General features: G+C 53.0%; 8 protein-coding genes across 8 annotated transcripts; 4 read left to right on the top strand and 4 right to left on the bottom strand.

The window, feature by feature from the left end:
* Positions 1-58: 58 nt before the first annotated feature.
* On the top strand, positions 59-1,808 carry BP01DRAFT_355274 (NAD(P)-binding protein). The gene is made up of 9 exons (XM_025574648.1): positions 59-325; positions 384-397; positions 462-524; positions 575-669; positions 727-818; positions 868-1,009; positions 1,056-1,214; positions 1,264-1,599; positions 1,650-1,808. Exons 1-9 carry the CDS (start codon positions 207-209, stop codon positions 1,746-1,748), a joined length of 1,119 nt encoding a protein of 372 aa, XP_025432844.1. The 5' UTR covers positions 59-206; the 3' UTR covers positions 1,749-1,808.
* A 200-nt stretch (positions 1,809-2,008) lies between these two features.
* On the top strand, positions 2,009-3,448 carry BP01DRAFT_390537 (uroporphyrinogen-III synthase HEM4). The gene is made up of 2 exons (XM_025578006.1): positions 2,009-2,356; positions 2,548-3,448. The coding sequence occupies exons 1-2, from the start codon at positions 2,068-2,070 to the stop codon at positions 3,396-3,398; spliced, it is 1,140 nt and encodes a 379-aa protein (XP_025432845.1). The 5' UTR covers positions 2,009-2,067; the 3' UTR covers positions 3,399-3,448.
* Positions 3,449-3,777: 329 nt separating this feature from the next.
* Positions 3,778-5,053, bottom strand: BP01DRAFT_293020 (mitogen-activated protein kinase; the record flags this gene model as incomplete). Its single annotated transcript, XM_025571717.1, has 5 exons — positions 3,778-3,806; positions 3,857-4,204; positions 4,258-4,639; positions 4,695-4,890; positions 4,944-5,053. 5 exons carry the CDS (start codon positions 5,051-5,053, stop codon positions 3,778-3,780), a joined length of 1,065 nt encoding a protein of 354 aa, XP_025432846.1.
* A 1,667-nt stretch (positions 5,054-6,720) lies between these two features.
* BP01DRAFT_355277 (uncharacterized protein) lies at positions 6,721-7,521 on the top strand. The gene is made up of 2 exons (XM_025574649.1): positions 6,721-7,356; positions 7,412-7,521. Exons 1-2 carry the CDS (start codon positions 6,907-6,909, stop codon positions 7,487-7,489), a joined length of 528 nt encoding a protein of 175 aa, XP_025432847.1. The 5' UTR covers positions 6,721-6,906; the 3' UTR covers positions 7,490-7,521.
* A 125-nt stretch (positions 7,522-7,646) lies between these two features.
* BP01DRAFT_355278 (COPII subunit SEC24) lies at positions 7,647-11,399 on the bottom strand. Its single transcript, XM_025574650.1, has 5 exons — positions 11,242-11,399; positions 10,525-11,147; positions 8,818-10,464; positions 8,180-8,749; positions 7,647-8,051 (listed from the first exon to the last, which is right to left on the bottom strand). The coding sequence occupies exons 2-5, from the start codon at positions 11,056-11,058 to the stop codon at positions 8,040-8,042; spliced, it is 2,763 nt and encodes a 920-aa protein (XP_025432848.1). The 5' UTR covers positions 11,059-11,147; positions 11,242-11,399; the 3' UTR covers positions 7,647-8,039.
* Positions 11,400-12,493: 1,094 nt separating this feature from the next.
* Positions 12,494-14,966, top strand: BP01DRAFT_337354 (kinesin family protein; the record flags this gene model as incomplete). The annotated part of the gene is made up of 3 exons (XM_025573281.1): positions 12,494-12,755; positions 12,809-13,218; positions 13,270-14,966. The coding sequence occupies 3 exons, from the start codon at positions 12,494-12,496 to the stop codon at positions 14,914-14,916; spliced, it is 2,319 nt and encodes a 772-aa protein (XP_025432849.1). The 3' UTR covers positions 14,917-14,966.
* Positions 14,967-15,499: 533 nt separating this feature from the next.
* On the bottom strand, positions 15,500-17,252 carry BP01DRAFT_337356 (putative MFS monocarboxylate transporter (Mct); the record flags this gene model as incomplete). The annotated part of the gene is made up of 4 exons (XM_025573282.1): positions 16,885-17,252; positions 16,705-16,811; positions 16,051-16,634; positions 15,500-15,932 (listed from the first exon to the last, which is right to left on the bottom strand). The coding sequence occupies exons 1-4, from the start codon at positions 17,216-17,218 to the stop codon at positions 15,500-15,502; spliced, it is 1,458 nt and encodes a 485-aa protein (XP_025432850.1). The 5' UTR covers positions 17,219-17,252.
* Positions 17,253-17,746: 494 nt separating this feature from the next.
* BP01DRAFT_414799 (AIM24 family protein) lies at positions 17,747-19,733 on the bottom strand. Its single transcript, XM_025579079.1, has 7 exons — positions 19,281-19,733; positions 19,062-19,180; positions 18,922-18,993; positions 18,697-18,867; positions 18,526-18,644; positions 18,253-18,472; positions 17,747-18,195 (listed from the first exon to the last, which is right to left on the bottom strand). Exons 1-7 carry the CDS (start codon positions 19,486-19,488, stop codon positions 17,890-17,892), a joined length of 1,215 nt encoding a protein of 404 aa, XP_025432851.1. The 5' UTR covers positions 19,489-19,733; the 3' UTR covers positions 17,747-17,889.
* Between the last annotated feature and the right edge of the window lie 644 nt (positions 19,734-20,377).

Here is a 20,377-nt window from a genome sequence, read left to right on the forward strand (position 1 = left end):
AGTCCCGTGCCCGCTCCAAGGTTATTCTGGACAGCGACTTTCAATCGACCAGCTGCGAGCACAAGTCCTGACGTCGAGCTTGGCTCTCTCCCCTCTACCTCCCCATTGTCCATCGCCAACCACCGATCCGGACGCATTTTGGTGGTCTCATCTGAATCGCAAGCAGAACTGAGACCATGCAGAGCTGCCGGGCCGCCAATTCCGCCATGGGCTCCAGGGCATTCGTCCCCGCCCCTCGAGTCCAATTCCAAGTCCAGCGCCGGAATCTCCAGGATGTTGCTATTACTCGGACCGGAAAGCCGATTCTGAAGGTTCAGGGTGGACGGTAAGGGCGCATATACTGGACTAGGGTGTTGCATGATGCTAACGAATTACTCCCGCAGGTCGTCTCTGGGAGGTAATCGCCCTGTGCTCGTGTCCTACTCTGCTCGCGTCGGCGCCAGGAGGCTCATTTCATCTAGGTCACACTGCCACCGTCTTCGGTGCTACTGGTTTCCTCGGTCGTTATATCGTCAACAAGCTCGGTAGGTTGGTCCGTGGTCAATGGAAGAGTGAGAAATTGACGCCGGAATAGCTCGTCAGGGATGCAACGTGGTTGTCCCTTTCCGGGAGGAGATGACGAAGAGACACTTGAAGGTCACTGGTGATCTCGGTCGGATTACCTTCATCGTATGACACCTCATTTTGAAGCACGACAAAGGCGTCTCTAACGCGTTGGCTCGTCAGGAATACGATTTGCGCAACACCCAGTCTATCGAGGAGGCTGTGCGTCACTCCGATGTTGTCTACAACTTGGTTGGTCGTCAATATCCTACCAAGTCAGTATAGCCAGTCCATGATCAATGCGCCTGTCTAATTAACAGACAGGAACTTCTCCTACACTGACGTCCACGTCGATGGCACGGAGCGCATTGTCGAGGCTGTTGCCAAGTACGATGTTGATCGTTTCATTCACGTCTCTTCCTACAACGCTAGCCGGGACTCTCCTTCCGAGTATTTTGCTACCAAGGTCGGTTGACTGCGTGTATTACCGCTATCGATGCTGACTGCAGCAGGCCTGGGGTGAGGAGATTACTCGCTCTATCTACCCCGAGACCACCATCGTCCGTCCCGCGCCCATGTTCGGTTTCGAGGACAACCTTCTCCACAAGCTCGCTCGTGCGACCAACGTCTTCACCTCCAACCACATGCAGGAGCGCTACTGGCCCGTACACGTATGTCTCCCGAGCAGATTATGAGATGGGTTGTGCTGACGATTTACAGGCCATTGATGTTGGCTCTGCTCTCGAGGCTATGCTGCACGATGACAGCACCGTTGGTCAGACTTTCGAGCTCTACGGCCCCAAGAACTACTCGACTGCCGAGATCGCCGAGCTGGTTGACAAGGAAATCGTCAAGCACCGCCGTCACGTGAACCTGCCCAAGGCCATCCTGAAGCCTTTCGCCCACTATCTCAACAAGTTCCTCTGGTGGCCCACCATCTCGCCCGACGAGGTTGAGCGCGAATTCATCGACCAGGTGATCGACCCCAACGCCAAGACGTTCAAGGATCTTGGAATCGAGCCTGCTGAGCTCAGCACCTTGACCTACCACTACCTGGTGAGTTTATTGTGCCTTGATGCTGATTGGATGATGGCTGACTTCTGTAGCTTGGATACCGTAGCTCCTCCTACTACGATCTGCCTCCTGCGACGGAGCGGGAGAGACAGGAGGAGAAGAAGTACCTGCATGTTCTCGACGACCAGTAGTCTGTTTCTTTAGTGTACATACCATGCTAGACCCATTGATTCTCTTTGTAGTTGTGTGAACTCTGCAAACAAACAGGTTGTAGCGCACTCAGAAAATACGTGCTGAATGATACACCTAGAGTAGTACTCCGTAGAGAGAATCGGGCAACGCCTCGGCCGCGGGGCAGCTCAGCTCCGCTCCGCTCCGCCCTCCGCACGCGATCCCCCATCAACGAGACTCGTGCAACCCATTCATCTCACGCGCACATCTCCCCTGATCCTTCAATTCCCCGTCGATTGACCGGCTCGCTCGCCAATAAACAGACTAGCCTGACGAACAATGGCTCAGCAAGATCCAGAGTCAGGCTCTCGCACGCCGATCCTCCTCCTCAAAACCCGCTCCACCCCGCACGACGGCTACGACGACTTCTTCACCACCCACAACTACAACCCCGCCTTCATCCCCGTCCTCGAGCACAAGTTCCAAACACCGAACCTGCAGCATGTCCGCGACCTGTTGGTATCCGGGGGTCTGAGTCCGGGCCACCCAGACCAGAAATATGGGGGGATTATCTTCACGAGCCAGCGCGCGGTGGAGGGTTTTGGGAAAGTTCTCGAGGAGATCTCTGGTATGTTGACTCCTCTCTCCCTCCCTCCTCACCTTCCATATACTTCCTAGTTACCTACCTACCTTACACCCACTCTGTGGTTTTCCACCTAGCCCCCAGATTCGTACGAGCACAGCACAAGCACCTTGCTTTCAAACGAACTTCCCTATCCACTCACTACCACTGACAATGGGCCCCCCCCCCCAAAAAAGAAATAGGATCCTCAACACCCACCACCACTATCTCCGACCTACCTACCCTCTCCTTCCCTCTCTACACCGTCGGCCCCGCCACCCACCGCGCCCTTACCAACCTCACAACCACCTACCTCCCCTCCGCAACAGTCCACGGCCAAGACACCGGGACCGGCGAGGTATTAGCCCAGTATATGTTGGAGCATTATCCTGCATACACTTATCGTGCCACTTACCCTACTACTACTACTACTACTACTACTACTACTACTACTACTACTACTACTACTACTACTACTACTACTACTACTACTACTACCACCACGACTGCTACAGACGGCGCCAGTCCCACCACGCAACAAACCACAAAGCACAAACCCCTCCTCTTCCTCGTCGGCGAGCAACGGCGCGATATCATTCCCAAAACACTCATGGATCCCGACTTGTCGCCCGAGGCGCGGATTCAGGTGGATGAGTTGGTAGTCTACGAGACCGGGGTGATGGCGGGGTTTGAAGAGGCTTTTGCGCAGAGGATTCGGGAGGAGCAGGAGGGGAAGCAGCAGGGGGTGGGAGTTGAGGAGCAACAACAAAATCAAGTGGTGTGGACGGTGGTGTTTTCACCCACGGGCTGTGAGGCAATGGTGCGGGTGCTGGAGAAGGTGAATGATTCGTCCGTAGCATCTGCTGCTCGCGGTGGTGGGCCAACCAAGAAGAAGTTCTTTGTGGCGACTATTGGGCCGACAACGAGAGACTATCTCAAGAATCGGATTGGGTTTGAGCCCGATGTTTGTGCGGAGAAGCCGAGCCCCGAGGGGGTGGGGAAGGGGATCGAGAAATTTATGGAGGAGTACAGGGCGGGAAAGCGATAGTAGCATCATCGGCAGTATGTATATAAGAAGTATGGTGGGTGGGAAAGGCCTCTACAGGGCAATCTTGCGCCTCATATTCCCAAGAAATGGTCATGATACATCCGGCTTAAGTACTATACTGCATGTTAAGGCTACTCTGCTCGCATATATCAAAGAAGCTAAATGCCGAGTCGTCACATAAACTCCGGTCCAAATGCCCATAATGGCAGCGTATCACCCAGGACCGAGCGCGCGAGCTTTGTCCCTATCATTTTCTTCTATCCATCCATGTTATTATGTGCTCGAATAAATTCCTGGACTCCGACAATCAGGCACTGCCTTATTCGGGTCCTTCCGTACTATGGTATCTTAGCCCGCATTCATATGCTCATCAAGTTCTTTACCGCATGATCTCTTCATAGATCAAAACTGCACCAATAGTCAGCGTAGCTCAATTGACACAGGCTATCTGCACTTACGCTTCAACTGCTCCTTGCTCAACGCATCCTTGTTCTTGTCAAAATCAAAGAACCCCTCCGGAATCGGTGGCGCCGTGGGTTCATCTTCCGGATCGTGATACGGCTCCAAGTATGGGTGACGCAGCGCTTCTTCCACGGTGATTCGCTTGGCGGGGTTAAAAGCGAGGAGCTTCTCCAGAAGATCCAAGGCAAGATCATTGCTCTTGGGGAACATGGCGCGGAAGGGAATCTTCTTTTTGAAAGGAAGCGATCGGATGTACTCTCGAGCCCGGCGGGACTTGATACCGTAGTAGTCTTCCATGGTTGGCGTTCCAAGGACATCGAGGATGAGGGTCAGTTGGTGGTGATCTATTTTGAGGTCAGAATGGCTCGTCTTTTGAAGCACCGGCATGGACACTCACAGTCCTTTCCGGGGAATAGGGGCTTTCCGCTCAGCATTTCAGCCAGAATACAGCCCACACTCCACACATCGATCGCCTTGGTGTATTCCTTGAACGTCAACATAATCTCCGGCGCACGGTACCACCGGGTAGCCACGTATTCCGTCATGAAACCCGAGTTGTCATCAGTCGATGCGGCCGACCGAGCAAGTCCAAAGTCACAGACTTTCAGATCACAGTTGGCATTCAGAAGGAGGTTAGAGGGCTTGAGATCACGGTGAAGAACGTTCGCCGAGTGCATAGCTTTCAGCGCGCGTAGGGTCTGGTAAATGAAATATTGGCAGTGGTCGTCGGAGAGGTCTTGGGTACGGATGACACGGTGCATATCCGTCTCCATCAATTCCTGTTTCAATCAGTTGCCGTCGTTTTTGACACTTGCGTTGCGGCTGTGAATTTACCTGAATCAGGTACACTTCGTTGAAGCTCTCATAGTTCCGAGGGCGCTGAATATCCAAGATAGAAATAATGTTTTCGTGGTTGAAATACCGCAGAAGCTTCATCTCACGTAGGGTTCGTAGACAGAACATGGAATGGTCGAACGGTGTGATCTTCTTGATGGCGACTTTCTGGCCGGACGGCTTGTGAACAGCCGAGCTATAGCTCATTAGCTCTCGGTCATGAGCCTCCCGGCGTTCGCGTAAACCCACCAAACAACGCCATAGGCGCCCTCTCCGATGACATCTTGAATCTCATACTGATCTGAGACGTTAAAGGAGATCTTGCGCGATCCTCCTTGAGGGGGCATTTGCTGCACCATGGTGACGGTTATGATAGGGGTTCTAAACGGGAGTCAGATCATGTCGAAAGCGCAGGCGTTTTGTGTGATGGACCCCGCGCCAGGTGATCGTCCAGCTCATCCTGACTCGCGAGCCCAACGATAAGGTAGAGAACTATCCAAGGCCAACAGTCCCTGATCATCGCCTTGATGGTGGGCATTGTTCGTCACATGCAGTACAAATAGCGGATCGTCCGCGAGAAAACGCTTGGGGCCCATCACACATTCAAGCAACAGACACATGGCGTAGCGCTTACCAGAAGAGCCTGGGTTAAAGCGCAGTTGGGGCCTAAATACAGCAACTCTGCATGCCAGGGCGTGTGCGTTGGACGAGTGAACGTGGTCGGGGAACCGCGAAGATCGGAAGCGGGGTACAGCGCAGTTCTGCAAGCAAACCCGAAAAGGAAGACGCACGCACGTTATCTGCAGAAGTTCCGGAGCAGCGTTGGTGAAGCTTGGAAAAGGCGAAAGAATTCCCGGGGAGGATCACGATCCAGGGGCGCAGTTGGTGGTCAAAGAATAGGAACAGATAAACTGCACACACGGCGCTTAGATCGAACCACGTCACTGCTGACGACCTGGACCACAGAAAAGACGAACTTGTCAATTATCCGCAACAGCGCCAAAAGAGACCGAAAGTCGGGTTTCTATAAAGATTCCTTGGGGAGTATGAAAGAAGGCGAGAGAAAAAGGGGAAGCATACCAGTTGTGAGGAAGAGTTGCGTTACTGTTGTTGGGTGTCTCACAGGTCGGTTCTATTTTTGGGACGGGGTTTGTCTTCCAAGTGTCTTCTGGCCCGGCTCTAGATCGACGCCAGCGGTCAGTTTCGAGTTTTCTTTGGCTAAGATACACATGAAGCAGGGGGGGAAATAGAGAGAAACCAACCCAGGGCGTTTCGAGGGAGAGGAGTGAGAGGAGGAGGAGGAGGAGGGTTAGAAGTGGGATAGTAGTGGAATAGTAGTGGGATAGTCGTGGGATAGTAGGTGGATAGTAGGTGGATAGTGGAGGGGGGGGGAGGAGGAGGGGGGGGAAATGACTGGGGAGGAAGAGCAGGCGAGGGAAAGTAACGAACGACGAGAGGGACAAGAGAGGGACGCAAATAATAGTGGCAGTCGTGGAGGGGAACTAGTGTCCGTAGTGGGAAAGTTAATCACCCGCAAGTGGGGGAAGTGAAGAAGAAAGATGAAAGAGGTTTACTTTGCACAGTACACAAGCACCCCTACTAGATTAATAGGAGTAGGAATGGAGGACAGAGATTGGGATTGAAAGAAATAAGAGAATAATAGCAAGAATAGAGGGAGGGGAGGAGGGAGGAGAAGATGGAGAAGAAGAAGAAGAGGGGAAATGAAGACAGTGGGAAAGCTGCGTACCTGAATCGCAGTGGAGGAGAGGAGGGGGAGAATCAGTTATCGATACGGAGGCACCAGATAAGACATTCAGAGAGTACACTGTACGTCTGAATTGCTTGACTGACTGACGGACTGACTGACGGGCACTGACAGGAAATATCCAACCTGATGATGATTTATGATTCCCAAAAATAAACCAGAAGCAACAATGCGAAGACGACAGAAAAGAAGAACCTTGGTTGATGAGACGGAGGGGCCGCGACAAATCGGAAAATCAAGGGTTGGTTCTTGTCTGGTTCCTGATCCAGTCCAGAATTATTATGGCGGCTTCATCATCGTCTTCTTACTTCTGCATATCTTCAACCATCTTATATCCTTTCTCTCCAAAGTTTCCAATCAACCTTTCTCATCAATCACAAACCCCATTCATCTCCCAACGGATACAATCCGAATCCATCTGCCCTTCACAATCCCCCAAAATGGACAATGCAATTCCCTTTCCCCACCTCAATAAAGGACACTGATCTTATACTCCAGAGTAGATCATCCCGAACGAAAAGGCTCATCTTCCAAGTTCCGAGTGATCCTCTTTCCCCCCTGTCATCTCATCGTGACTGTCAATCCCAAGAAACCACCGTCTGGACCAGTGTTTCAACCCACCCTCTCTCAAGAAGTCTCAACCCGTCACGCCACGGGCGCCAATCTCTGGCAGTTTCACAACTCCCTCTAGTTTCGATAATCCCCACTTTCCACTGCAACTGCACTTGCACCACCTCCCTTTTGCGCCTCTACTCCATCATCCATCCTGCCATCCACCCATCACCCTGGACTAGCCGCACAGATAGATTAATACTCTCGTCTTATTACTCCAGTCAACTTCCAAGCCAGCGACCGAAAGGGTTGAACTACTGTGTACTACTGGAATTGATCACAGACCTGGCTACCAAATCAGATCCCGTTATTTGAAGTCTGCTTATCACTTGACACTCACCAGTTCACACAGCCTACCCCTGCCCCCCGGTCATCATCATCATCATTATCATCCTGGAAGAGGATCCATTCACTGTAGTTGGGCTCGGAAAGCTCGAAATGTGATGACAGGCGAGACGACGTTTCTGCGTTAATCGGGGAGCTGTGATGTAAAAAGCTTACCGTGCATGGGCTGATCACACAGTAATCCCCGGTCAGGGCCCATGCACGGCCACCAAGCACCTCGGGTCACATTCAAACTCCTCTATACTCTACAAGCTCCATCGACACTATCTGTAGACATTAGAGTCGTGTAAGCCTACAAGAAGCCATACGGTCAACAGCATCCATGTGGGCGCACTTGATTAGCAGCACATAGCTCAGTGCCGAAAGCCCTTCCGCCCCAAACACACCACAACGCCCAACTTCAACCACATAACTCCACCCGTACTGTATACTTTTTTCTCTTGTCATACTGCCTGCTCGGCGCTGACAGCAAACGAAAACCAACCCGTGAAGTGAGGTCACAACCACAGCTAGTGAAGAGAGGAAAAAAAAAGAAAAAAGAAAAAAGAACCTAACATGATATAACCACGGAAATTGTATTGATGTATCTTTCAAATGATTTACCAATAAGGGAGAAACTATCATTACTGAACAACCTGTACGTGCGTTCAAAGAGCTCGTCAGCCTGCATGACTTCAAGTATAGACTCGCGTGTCGATGACGGCAGGAAGGGTAATAGATCAACTGGCAGTGACAAGGCGCTTAGGAAACGGAGCAATCAAACCTTTTCCCGCAAGGATCCCATCCATTGCACCAGGCTGACGCTCTGGTCCGCACGGTCTTCCACCAACATCGTCTGCGCCCACAAGCGGAGACCCGGTTCGCCATCCTCCTTGACCACATACAGGTGCGGCACCACGATGCTGCCCACCCCCTTCGACCGGTGGTCCCGGCTCTTCTCAATCACTGCACGCACCCGCTGGTTGAACTCATTGTCCAGATCCGGCAGGTTCTGCTTGCCCACCCGGAGCTGCGACCGTTCTGCCAAGCCAAACACGTCCTCGATCAGCTGAGGCACCGCATCGCGTCCAACCCACAGAAACTGCGTCTGGCCATCGTCGATGAGGTAGAGGCCATAGGGAACCACCCGCTCGGACGACAGGTTCACTGGAGGAGGGAGGACAATTTCGCCCGTCTGCTCATCGGGCAAGCCAGCATTGTCCGGCATGTCGTGAAGGGAATACATTTTCGGGTAGATGTACTGGATGAGAAGAGGAAGTGGCAATGTTGACAGCATGCAGAGAGCCGCAGAGCGCATATCCGTGGGAATCTGCGCAGATTTGCGAAGGCCGAGCTAGTCGAGAGTTAGATGTTGATGACAAACGAGAAAGGCTTTCCAAAAAAAAAAAAATAAAAACTTACATTCTTCATCATGGCAAGGAAGAGAACGGGCAGTGCTCTCAGGTTAGCAGGGAATTGAAGGCCTCCGCCGCTCACACTGCCACCCGCAAGTTCCTTCCGGTAGGTGGAGAGCAGTTCCACGGCCTTGGCCTGGAGGGCATCCCGGGCGGGCTCCAGACCACTTCCCAAAGCCCGTTCGACGGCCTTGTGGCTGAAGTAGGTTGCGACTGCTTGTTGGTCCGCGGAGGCGAAGACGTCAGCCAGGTTCTGGGTGGTAGGAAGTGCCAGGGTCAGAACACGGATCCTTCGCTCGCCGTTGCATGTGGTGTGGAGAACGGCGGTCTGCAAGCAAACAACAGGTTTCGTGACTGTCTCATCGATGGCAACCTCGACAACATAGGCCTGGTCACGAGGGAAGGCGGGGAAGGCGCAGAGATCAGAACTGCGATTGAAGAAGTTGCCGTAGAAGGTGTTCATACGGAGGCCGGTGGTAGCGCGGACACGGAGCACAGCCTCGAGTCCAATCTCAGAGGACAGATACTCAGAGAACTCGCGCGCGAACTTGATTGCATCTTCGGGGCGAGCAGCATTCCAGCCCGGATAGAAGTATGTTTGTCCACCAGTGTACCGGGGCAGGTTGCTGAGCGATGCAACGTCCTGGTACTGAGAGGAGAACAAAAACATGTCGACAGATACCTGGGCCTTCGAACACTCGACGGCAAAACTCTTATAGAAGCTATTTGCTGTTTGAAGGAGCGCATTCTCCTTGTTGGTACCAAGGACCTTCTTGTCTTCTCTCATCGTGAGAGCACCGTGGCCGATGTTCGGCAGAGAAGAGCTGAGCACGGTCATCTTTCCGCCTACGGGAGAAATCAGTTTGTAACCAGCGCGCAGGGCAGATCCCATGGCACAGCCGTTGCTCTGAGTGTTCTGGAACATCTCTTGCAGCTTATCGAGGAACAGCTCAATGTTCTCTCGGCATTCGCTCAGCGTCACAAGAAGATCGCCCGGAATGGGCAAGAAAGGCTCTTCTAGATCACTGACAACCAGCATTCGGGGCTCAGAGCTATCCGATCCATCCCGGGGAATGCTGAAGTAGTGAAGACTGGAGTCGACAGCGACGAAACCCAGTCGAGTTCGGCGGTCGGCGTTCGGAATTCGGTCAAGACTTTCCTTGATGCAACGTGCACTTGTCGCCAGCAGACCATTGGTGACCGATGCGTAGCTGACATCAATCAAGAACAGGTAGACAAGCGGCTGGGGAGGGCGAACCATGTACTCCTGGGGAGCAACGAACTCCACGACCGAATGGTTGAGATCAGCCCTCAGCGACCGGTCCGCAGGCTTCTGGAGCGCCGTGTCCCAATCGAAGGCCTGAGGTACGTCATTGGTCAGATTGCACATGTTACAACGCCAACGGTGTCCATGGTCGAGGAATGTGACAAAAGGGTTGATATAAGAACGGCAGCGCCGGCATCGGGAGATGACCTGATCGGGGATGACTGGGATAGGATCTTCGGCGTCATGAAGGGCCGCATACGGCTGGATGACGAGCGCAAATGGCAGCTTAGACTTCTTCAGAAGGGAGTGGGTGGTCGGAACCGCATTCAACGTGGAGCGAACGTATTTGGGAGGGCAATTGGCATGGGGAGAGGGGTAAACGCTTGTCTAGTGAGCCCGGTTAGCGACTCCTGTTCGTGCTCTGAGAAGCAGCCGTAGAGAACTTACACCTGGCGGCAGAACAATAGGAGGCGGAGGGTAGTCGAGTTCGGCGACGTTGAATGGCTGAGTGAGGAGGTCGGTAGGATAGAGCTGGTTGAGGGGAGCAGCAGCCCGGGGAGCCTGCGGAGCTTGAGCCATTGGCTGCGGAGGCATCAAGTGAGGATCGGTGACTCCCAAAGCACCGAATTGCTGGGTCAACTGCGCGACCGGCGGGGAGGCGGGCGCCCCGTACCCTGGGGCAGCGGCGTGCATCTGTGTGGGATCTGCGTAGGCCGGTTGCTGATATCCCGCAGCAGCTGGTGCTTGCGGCGGGTAAGCTCCATAGCTACCACCTCCGGGTAACTGGCCTCCTAGAGCAGCATTGGCGCCGGAGCCAAAGTCGAAGGCTTCACCTGCATATTGTCTCTTCTTTCGTGCGCCAGCCTGACCTTGAGCAGCTGGGGCGGAGGCGAGCCCCGCGGGCTGTTGTTCGGAGGTTCCGTAACCGGCAGGCTGACCGTACCCTTCCTGGGGAGGATAGCCCCCTTGTGGTGATGCCATGGAGGACTGTGATTTCTGAATATAGGTAATTAGGAGAGAGAACCGTATTTGAGAAGTGTGCGGGTTGGTATGTGAATCTTGTAGGGTCCCTAAGCGGGGTGGATGGGGTTGGTCAACAATCCAAGACGAGTGCAGGTGGGAGAGTTTCAAGGAGGGGAACGGAGGAGTAACTGGGAAACTAACCACCACGAGATAGATTCACCAAACCGCACGGATGGTAGGACAGGAGGTTAAGCAGACAAGTCTGTCAAGGCGATGATCCGGGCGAGCAGATGGAAAAGGAGGTAGGTCGTTGGTTAGAAGGCAGAAACACGCCGTACTTTTAGGTAGGTCGAGTTGGTGGACAGTAGGTTAGTTCCAAGCAGTGAGTAGTAGCGCAGTGGATGGTGTACGGTGGCCTTTGCCAACCAACCGACCAATCAACACCTCACCGCATCCGAGGCCCGACTCAATGCCTTTTAAGTTGCAGGCACAGGGCAAAATTGTTTCTGAGCACCGCATCTGCTCATAACAGAAATAGTCCTTCCTTGAATTTGCGCTGCCAGATCACTCCTACAAGCGATAGCACGATACTTGCGAGGATGATATATGACAGAAGGAGGTGTAGTGTTCCATAGATGTCCCTGCAGGCTGAGTGGCATAATGATCTCATCCGGGCCAATAACTTATCCTACATTAGCTATAAGTATCTATATCATGGATACATGTAATCCCACTAGGGTACGGGGGTATGGTGTAGTCAGTGCTACCATGGATTGGTTGAATCCAACATGATGCTATAAACACGGCGATCTTTTTGACTTGGTCGCAAGGAGCTTGTGTCTTATCCATGCATAAACTCTATATGTCAGTTAATGCCGATTGCGATAAGTCGCTGGTAAGATAAATGATAGACAAGCATGAGTAACTAAGTCTCAGACCGTAGACTCTCTTAAATATGGACTATACCCAGTATATAGACCATATACGCATGTCATGTTCGATAACTATGGAAATAAAGGCAATGCCCAGATCCGCAGGTGGGATGGAACGGGGCGGAGAAGATGGCCCAGGTTGCCGTGCCAACAGCACTGACCGCTGCAAGTCGCACCACAACGAGGCTATCCCTGTCGCTCTCCATCGATTCGAGCTCATCTTGTCATTATCAACAGCCTCTCAACACCACCCGCCCCCTCGTGCGCAAGTCTCAGATCCTGTTCACAAGGTTGTTGACGGATCAACCTGTGAAGAGTCTGGTACAAATTGAATCCAGCGACATTGAGCGACACTCCTGGATTTGATTCCGAACCCATATTTCATGATCCCAACACTCACGCTTGAAGCTTCGGAGCATAATTGGTCGCCACGGTCAAGTTGAGAGTACGAGCCAGCTTTTTTGAATTTGGACAATCAGTTGTACTTGACTGTGCTGGCACATCATCCTCGATAATTCATAATGAATGTTCGGGTCGTTGCACGTATTCGACCGCTTCTGAAGTCAGAACGCGATTTGGACGTCATTCTTCGCACCGGTCCGTCTGCCAACAGTGTCGACAGGAAGGCTACCGAACTAGAAAAGGGTCGATTGGCAACACTGAGGGATAGGGATACAGTAGTACGCATCCCGAATCCAAAGAATGAGAGTGAAGAGTACTCCTTCCAATTCAATGCTGTCTACGAGGCAGAAGCCACACAGCAGGAACTATATGAGGCAGAGGGTGAGTGTGACGATTCCAAAACGTGAGAAATACATAGCTGACCCAATGCGTAGTTGCCCCCACCGTGAAACACCTCTTCAACGGCTTCGATGTTACACTATTCGCATATGGAGTTACGGGTACGGGTAAGACGCACACCATGAGAGGCGGTAAGAGCTTGGTCGACAGAGGCGTCATTCCTCGTCTTCTGAGTAGCATATACAGACGCAGCCGGAAGATGGAGAAGGACAGCAACGGCGAAACCAGCGTCAAGGTTTCTCTGAGTTACTACGAGATCTACAACGACAAGGTGTTCGACTTGTTCGAGCCCCCCGAGAAGAGGACGTTGGCAGGCCTGCCTCTCCGTGACAATGGAGGCAAGACAGTTGTTGTCGGTTTGACGGAGAGGCCATGTCATAATCTGAAGGAGTTTGAAAGCCTGTATGACCAGGCGAACATTAACAGGTCGACGTCTGCCACCAAGGTGTGTATCTTTGCTCTTCGTCTAGAAGTTGAATCGCTAACTTCAAGACAGCTGAATGCCCACTCATCACGGTCTCATGCCATCCTCTGCGTGCGCGTGGCGGTCAGCACTGGTGACAAAACATGTATTAGCACCGCGTCGGCCATTGATCTTGCCGGCTCAGAGGACAATCGTCGGACAGACAATGACAAGGAGCGCATGGTCGAATCCGCCAGCATCAACAAAAGCTTGTTCGTCCTCGCTCAGTGCGTGGAAGCGATCAGCAAGAAGCATTCCAGGATCCCATACCGTGAATCGAAGATGACCCGGATTCTCTCGCTCGGCCAGAATAATGGGCTGACCGTGATGATCTTGAACCTTGCCCCCGTCAAATCTTACCACCTGGACACAATCAGCTCCCTTAACTTCGCCAACCGTACAAAGAAGATCGAAGTGCGCGAAGTGGAGAATGAACCCATTTTCAAGGGCCCTCCCCGGCCGGTGGCACGGCCGTCGGTCATAGGCACGTTGCGCCAACCGTTGCGGCCTTTGACTGCCTCGGTCAATGTCAATCTGACCACGACGGCAGCCAAAGACGCAGCCAACCCCGAGAAACCCCTGAAAGCATTCCACGTCTACTCCGACAAGTCACAGCCCCGTTACTCCACCCAGTTCAAGAAACCTGAATTACCCAAGCGGGCGTCACTTAGCGCTGATACCACCATGCGAGTCGCGAAACAGCCCATGCGTCTCACCCAGCCCCTTCAACAGCAGCCCCCTAAGCAGTTTGAGGACATTTCTGCTGCCAGAATTGAGGAGATGGTCGAGAGGAAAGTCGAGGAAATCCTCGCTGTGCGAGCAGTCAGCGAACAGTCGAGACAAACACAAGTACGCGAGCTCAACGAGCAGGTGCAACGCCGGCTGGAGCTTCTCGAACAACGCATAGAGGGGTCGGAAGACGCAAGAGCAGAAGGCCTGTCATACCTCCTCATGGCTAAACAGCACCAAGGCCGTGGCGAAGACAACTTCGCTCTGAAGATGTACCAACTCGCCCTTCCATTCTTCCCCAACAACGAGAAGCTCGCCCGCAAGATCGCAACCTTGAAGGAGCGCCTCCACGGCAAATCCCACTCAGACACCCTCGCTGGTGATACAACCAGCACCACCATTGCGAACTCTGCCGGCGGAACAGGAAAGCGCGATTTCGGAAGCATGCTGTCCCTGGAGAAGCAATGCACAGCCAAGACGAATTCGAAACGCAATCACGCAGACGACTCCGACGCAGACTACGAGCCCGGAGACGACACCACCACCAACCAAGGACACAACCAGGACGAGGAGATCGAGGAAATCGAGCTTGACCTGGAAGAAATCGCCCACTCCCGCCGCCGGAAGCGCACTCGCACCAAAACCCCCGTTGATGCCGTCGAGGATTTCGAACCGCCTTCTCCAAGGACTATCCACCTCCTCTCCATAATCAACTCGCGGGACGTGAGCCAGATCAAGCTCCTGAAGGGCGTGGGCGTCAAGAAGGCCGAGGCTATCGTCGACTGTCTCTGCGAGATGGACCAGCACCTGGAGAGTCACGAGGTGGATCAAGAACAAAGCGCCGCAGCTGCCGCAGCTCAAGTTCACATCCACAGTCTCGCAGAGCTGAGCAAGTTGAAAGGAGTGGGGATGAAGAGCGTTCAGAGCATGCGCAATGGCGTTCTGGTGTAGAAGACTTTCTCTCCTCGAGTTTTTGACTTATCTACCTTCAATCAATGTGCAAAATAGCGAGCTTTGTTTGCTTTCCGTTGGCTTGTACACATCATTTGTTTTTTTTTTTTGTTTTTTGGTTTGCCTGGAACGGCTTTTTGGATCTCTGCTTCGGGCGTGCCGTGCTTTCTTGCATTTGCGTGCTCTTTCTTCTGCATGTGCATTTATATGCATTGTTGCTGTGAAACCATACCTGGAACCATTGAGCGAGGGAGTTTTCTGGAGTTGGGGTTGGAATTATTAGTGTTTGCAAATGCGATACGGGAAGATTTGAAGTGAAGATGATTGTTGAACCTTCTTGAAGGCCCATTCTTGATCTATGAGGACGAGACTCACACTCATGGCAGATGCACACATAACCAATATTATCTATACTATGATATACTTGTTCCCGAAACAATTTTTCCTCCGTCCGTCTATAATTTCAACTCTTCCCTCTCCTCCCTTTCAAATCATCCTGACCCAAACCTCTCTTCACCACCACCTCCCCACCACCACCCTCGACTCAATCTTCCCTTCCCCCCAACTTGCGAAAGAGAAGACATCAAACCTTGTTCCACACCCTCCCCCCACTAATCCACAACTTCGCCGCACAATAAAACCCCACCCCCGAAAACATCACCACCGCGCAGAAGACATTCAGCTTCAGATACGAGCCGTGCAGGGGATCCGGCAGGAGGGCGCCCGCGATGGGCGTCCCCGTCAGCGCGGCGAAGCTCACAATAAAGAAATACGTGCCGCTGCGGACGCCAATCTCCTGGATCTCGGAGATCTGGGCGACGAGCGCGGGGGCCAGCGAGACGGCGGTGCCGGAACCGAACCCGTAGAAGGCGCTGAAGAGGATGGAGGGGACGTTGCCGTGCGTGGGGAGCCAGAGGGCGAGGACGAGAATGACCGACAATAACGTCATGAGGATCATGAGGTTGAAGCGGCCGAAGAGGTCGGCGAGGTAGGGAGGGATGATGCGGCCGGGTGTGCTGTTGGGGTTTGTGGTCTGGTTAGTTTTAAGAGGGCTTGGGGAATCGATTTAGAGGGCTGGGTAGGTAGTAGGTTTTGAGAGGTGTATGTAAGGGAGGTGGGTTCTGTGCAACGAACCTGGCGGCATTCATGATCGGGATGAGGTACGAGGCTAGAGAGGCGGACATGCCGTTCTTTTGCGCTTGACTGGGGATGAAGGAGAAGGGCAGGAACATGCCCCAGAAGAAACAAAAAGTTCCGGCAGTGGTCAGGAGGAAGGGGATCTCGCGGAGGGGACGGATGAAGGCGATGAGGTGGAAGGGTTTCCTGCGGTGGTGGAGGCGGGAGCGCAGGGTGCAGTTGGCGAGGATCAGGCAGAAGAGGATCAGAAAAGCGCAGATGCGCACCGCCCAGCCGAAGTCGAGCAGCTCAAACAGTCGGGTCAGCATAATCGGAAGGACGACGCCCCCCAGGCTGGCTCCGCTGGTTGCAATACCAAGGGCGAGGGCGCGGCGCCGGCCGAACCAGGTGCTGATGGAGTTGATGCTGCAGTGGAATAGAGCGCTGGTTCCGATCGGACTGCAGATACCTTGTGCGAGGAGGAATTGATAGTACTCCGATGAGATGGAGATCATCATCAGTCCGAAGACGTGGAAGAATGTGCCTGCCAGCATGATGTATCGGGGGCCGAAGTTGTCGAAGAGGATTCCTACAAACGGACCCTGGAGAGATCGTATGTCGGATCAGCGTCAAGGACAGGTCCAAGGGCAGTTATATGGGCATCACACGCACCCCAAAGAACATCATGAACGTCATCAGCGAAGTGACCCATGTCACAGTACTCGTGGACTCGTCCTTCAGTTGATGCGTTTTGTAATAATCGATGAAAATGCCCATGCCTGAGTCCGCAGATCAGCAACGCCGTCATATATGAGGCAAGTCCATCTTATGTCTTCCAAGCCGGTAACTCACAATTGACCCAGCCGAAGCTGACGAACATGCCGCAGAAGCCACCGAGCACAGTCAGCCACGCTTTCATGCCACCATCCGGAGCTCCCTCAGGCCCTCGAGCCAGCTGCGTCGTAACCGCGGCAGCTCCTATCTTCTCCACCGCATCGTTCGTGTCACGGCCCCCTTCTGGCTTCATCCCAGTGGGTTGTCGCCCGCCGACAGGCTCCTCCTTACCCGGTTCGGCATCGAATTGCGTGGTCGAGGTCGAGTCATGGCTGTGATATAGTTCATTGATGTCTTCTGCGGGAAGCTCACTCGGAAGATCGAACTCCTGACGATGCATGCTGTTCGCCATCCTTCCAGAGGCCTGTAGACTCCGTGGGCTTGTTAATCATGTAGGTTGTTCGACAGGTCACTTCCAGGAGGGCAAATGGAGCCCTGGCCCTATTCTAGTTGAAGACTGCCTCTTCACCAAGCGACGACAGACAGTGAGCCTCGATGAGAACGAGGCGCCGGCACGGGCCGTGGAAGATTTTCAATTCTGGACGGAGTCAATCGGGGGGTGAGGGGGGATTTTCTTTGCCCATCGTGTGATTGTGCTATCCCTTACGGACAGGTTAGCTAACGAACGAGTCGTGCAAAACAATCGGTCTCAAGGGGGGAGCCTTGGCACAACAGAGAAGTCAGATATGATGAACAAACTTGTTATGCCCGGGCTAGCGAAGTCCCTTGCAGGACCCCTTCGGTCTGGAATGGTGTTCACCTCTTTCATTTTTGCCATTCTTCGCCCAATTGCAGCATCGCTTTACTGGATTGTTGATGGGCATGGTTTAGTCCGGCAAGTAGCAGACAATCTAATCGAAATCCAATAGAATAAGAAATCCAGGAAGTGATTTGGCGTACGATCTGACGCATGCTGTCTATGATACATTGAGCCTGCAATGAATATGAATCCTCCAACAATTGGCTCTCGGGATTTATGCAGAAGGAAAGGATAAAAAGACCACTTTCTCCGACTCGACCGGCTTACTTCAACTTCTCAAAGATGACCTTGCCATCCTCGGTGAGCCTGGCGATGCTTTGCGCCGAGCCTTTGGCTTCCTGGAACAATTCATCTACCGTCCGGGTAGGGGCAGGGGCAGCATTGACCGCCTCTTCCGCTGCTTTTCGAACTGGGTCTTCCGCCGGTGTCTGAGGCTTTGCCGGACCAATGGTCAATCCGCGCGGAGCACTGGCAAGCTCGTTCACCTCGTGCGTCGTCAGGACCTCATTGATGCGAGGACCGCGGGTCTGGAGAAGAATAGTTGTGGGGCCATCGAATTGAAGGAATAGCTAGACTGTATCAGCATTGGACAGAACGATCGCAAGGATCCAACGGCTTGGACGTACCCTATCTCCCCAAATGGTCATTCGAGACCAGGTACGAAGCTTGTGGACCAGCTTCATGGTAGCCTTCCAAGTATCCGCCTCAGACATGGCCTGGAGGAACTTGGAACTCTGAATGAAGGCGGGCAGGCTCTTGAGGCCTGGAACCTGAAACTTCAAGGTTGTAGACTTGAAGCGGTACGGACGAGGGGGGTTGGATGAAATGGTGTAGGCAACGACATTGCTTTTTGACGTCAGTCCTCTCACAGTCTGTAAAGTGCCGATTGACGAGCATACCTGGGGTGCACTACGTATTGCTCGCCAGCCTTGAGCTCGACCGAATACAGCTGGCCGTTGCCGACTAGTGCCATCAATCCCCTACCGGTGACCTCAGAGCTACCCCAGTGGGCCAGGCTCTTCGCGAGTTAGCTAGACCCCGGAATTATCCGCATGTTCGGGGAGACGAACCAGGTTCGTATTGATGGTGGGTCGGATCGAGAGCGAACGACCCGTCCAGGCAAGTAACGCCCGCCTTTGAGCCACCATCCAGTCGACCGAGCCATCGAGATGTACGACGGCAAAAGAAGTATTAGGGGAACGGACAGAGACTAAAGCCGTGACTGGGCTGGCCGAGGATATCTGCGCGGGATTCAGCATTCCAGTATAGCTCGAACTCTTAGAGACCAATCAGACCTTCTGATAGAGGAACGGCACGCCAACAACAGCTCTTCGGAAGGGCTCGAGAACACTGAGGGTAGAAATGACCTGGTTATAACGGGCGTTAGAACTAAGGTGAACATGTCCAGATCACGGCGGGCCCGAAGGCCACATACGTTGTCTGCCTTTCCACTCAACCCCACTAGAGTCCCTCGACGGGTGTACAAATTCTGCGAAGCGGAAAGTGAGACCGACAGCAGCGAGTAAGGTGCGCCGATGACATCGAACCGAGCATCTATTTGGGCGAGTACATTAGCAAGGAGTTTCAAGAGATGACCCGGGGAAGCACCGTGTTGCCTGCACCGAGTCTGAATATGTTTTGGACGAGAACTCACCGGCTGACTGGGCTGTTGTAGGGGTGCTAGACACAGGAAGATTGTCTCCATTGACCGGTGTAGGCTGTTCCGCAGGCGCAGCGCGGATTTGGACGCTTCTCATCTGATATGCGCGATGCAAGAGAGCTCCTTGTCGCGCACGAGAGGGGAGAACACGGGTCCAGGACAAAGCCCTGACAGCTCCCCTCAGAGGTTGGCCTGCTGCCATGATTAGCGTTTAAGGGATGAGAAACTGCGGCGAGAAAAGCAGATAATCGATAGCTGGACGAGGATGCTTCGGTTGCACCTCCGCGGTAATCCCAGTAATTCTGCGCAGTTCCTGATCGGGAAAAGCGTTGCTCTACGGCTTGGCACGCAATGTCCGACTTATAACAAGCTGTATCCGGTTTGCTTTCTTGGTTGCGTCTCAGCTACAGAAAGTTGGAGACCAATGCAGGTCTCAGAGGAACGAAGGAGCTATCACACCGTATCATAGTTGAACGACCCAGAGGGGTCGTTGTGCTGTGGTGTGGTGGTTTTTACTTATGCGCCATACAACTTTCCGCTGATGTCATACCGAGCTCACACTATATAATATAACTCCTCCAGTGCAGTTATTCCTTCCCCTGTCATTAATGCATGTGCATATATGTATATATTAAGAACATGGTAGTATCGTTGCAAGTCTTGATATCTAGATAGGAAGCCTATTCCTCAATCAAGATAATCAACGAACAATGTAACTGATCAATGGCTGTCATTTAATCAAACAAGTCGTCATGCACCGAAGCTCGTCCTTGCACAATATGCGCACCATCCGCCTCGAGTTTACCTGTCTAGAATTTCATCATGAACTAAGACTCAAATGATTCAATGATAGACAGAGTCAGGATAGAGAGCATCAACGCCTCCTGACCCGCATAGGAATGTCTGCGTTGGCTCGAACCGCGGGACGAAAGGGGGATGATTTCCAGGACCGGAGATTGTCCAACAACGCAAAATCGGCGATTGCGACAGATCGGCCTTCATTCGTGTCATTCAGCCTGCCGGTCTGCATATAACCTCCCTTGTGATCGACAGTTATCCGTCGTCACAAACGCACACTGTCAGTTTGCGTC

Source organism: Aspergillus saccharolyticus (genome assembly GCF_003184585.1).
Source record: "Aspergillus saccharolyticus JOP 1030-1 unplaced genomic scaffold BP01scaffold_9, whole genome shotgun sequence".
Taxonomy (NCBI): domain Eukaryota; kingdom Fungi; phylum Ascomycota; class Eurotiomycetes; order Eurotiales; family Aspergillaceae; genus Aspergillus; species Aspergillus saccharolyticus.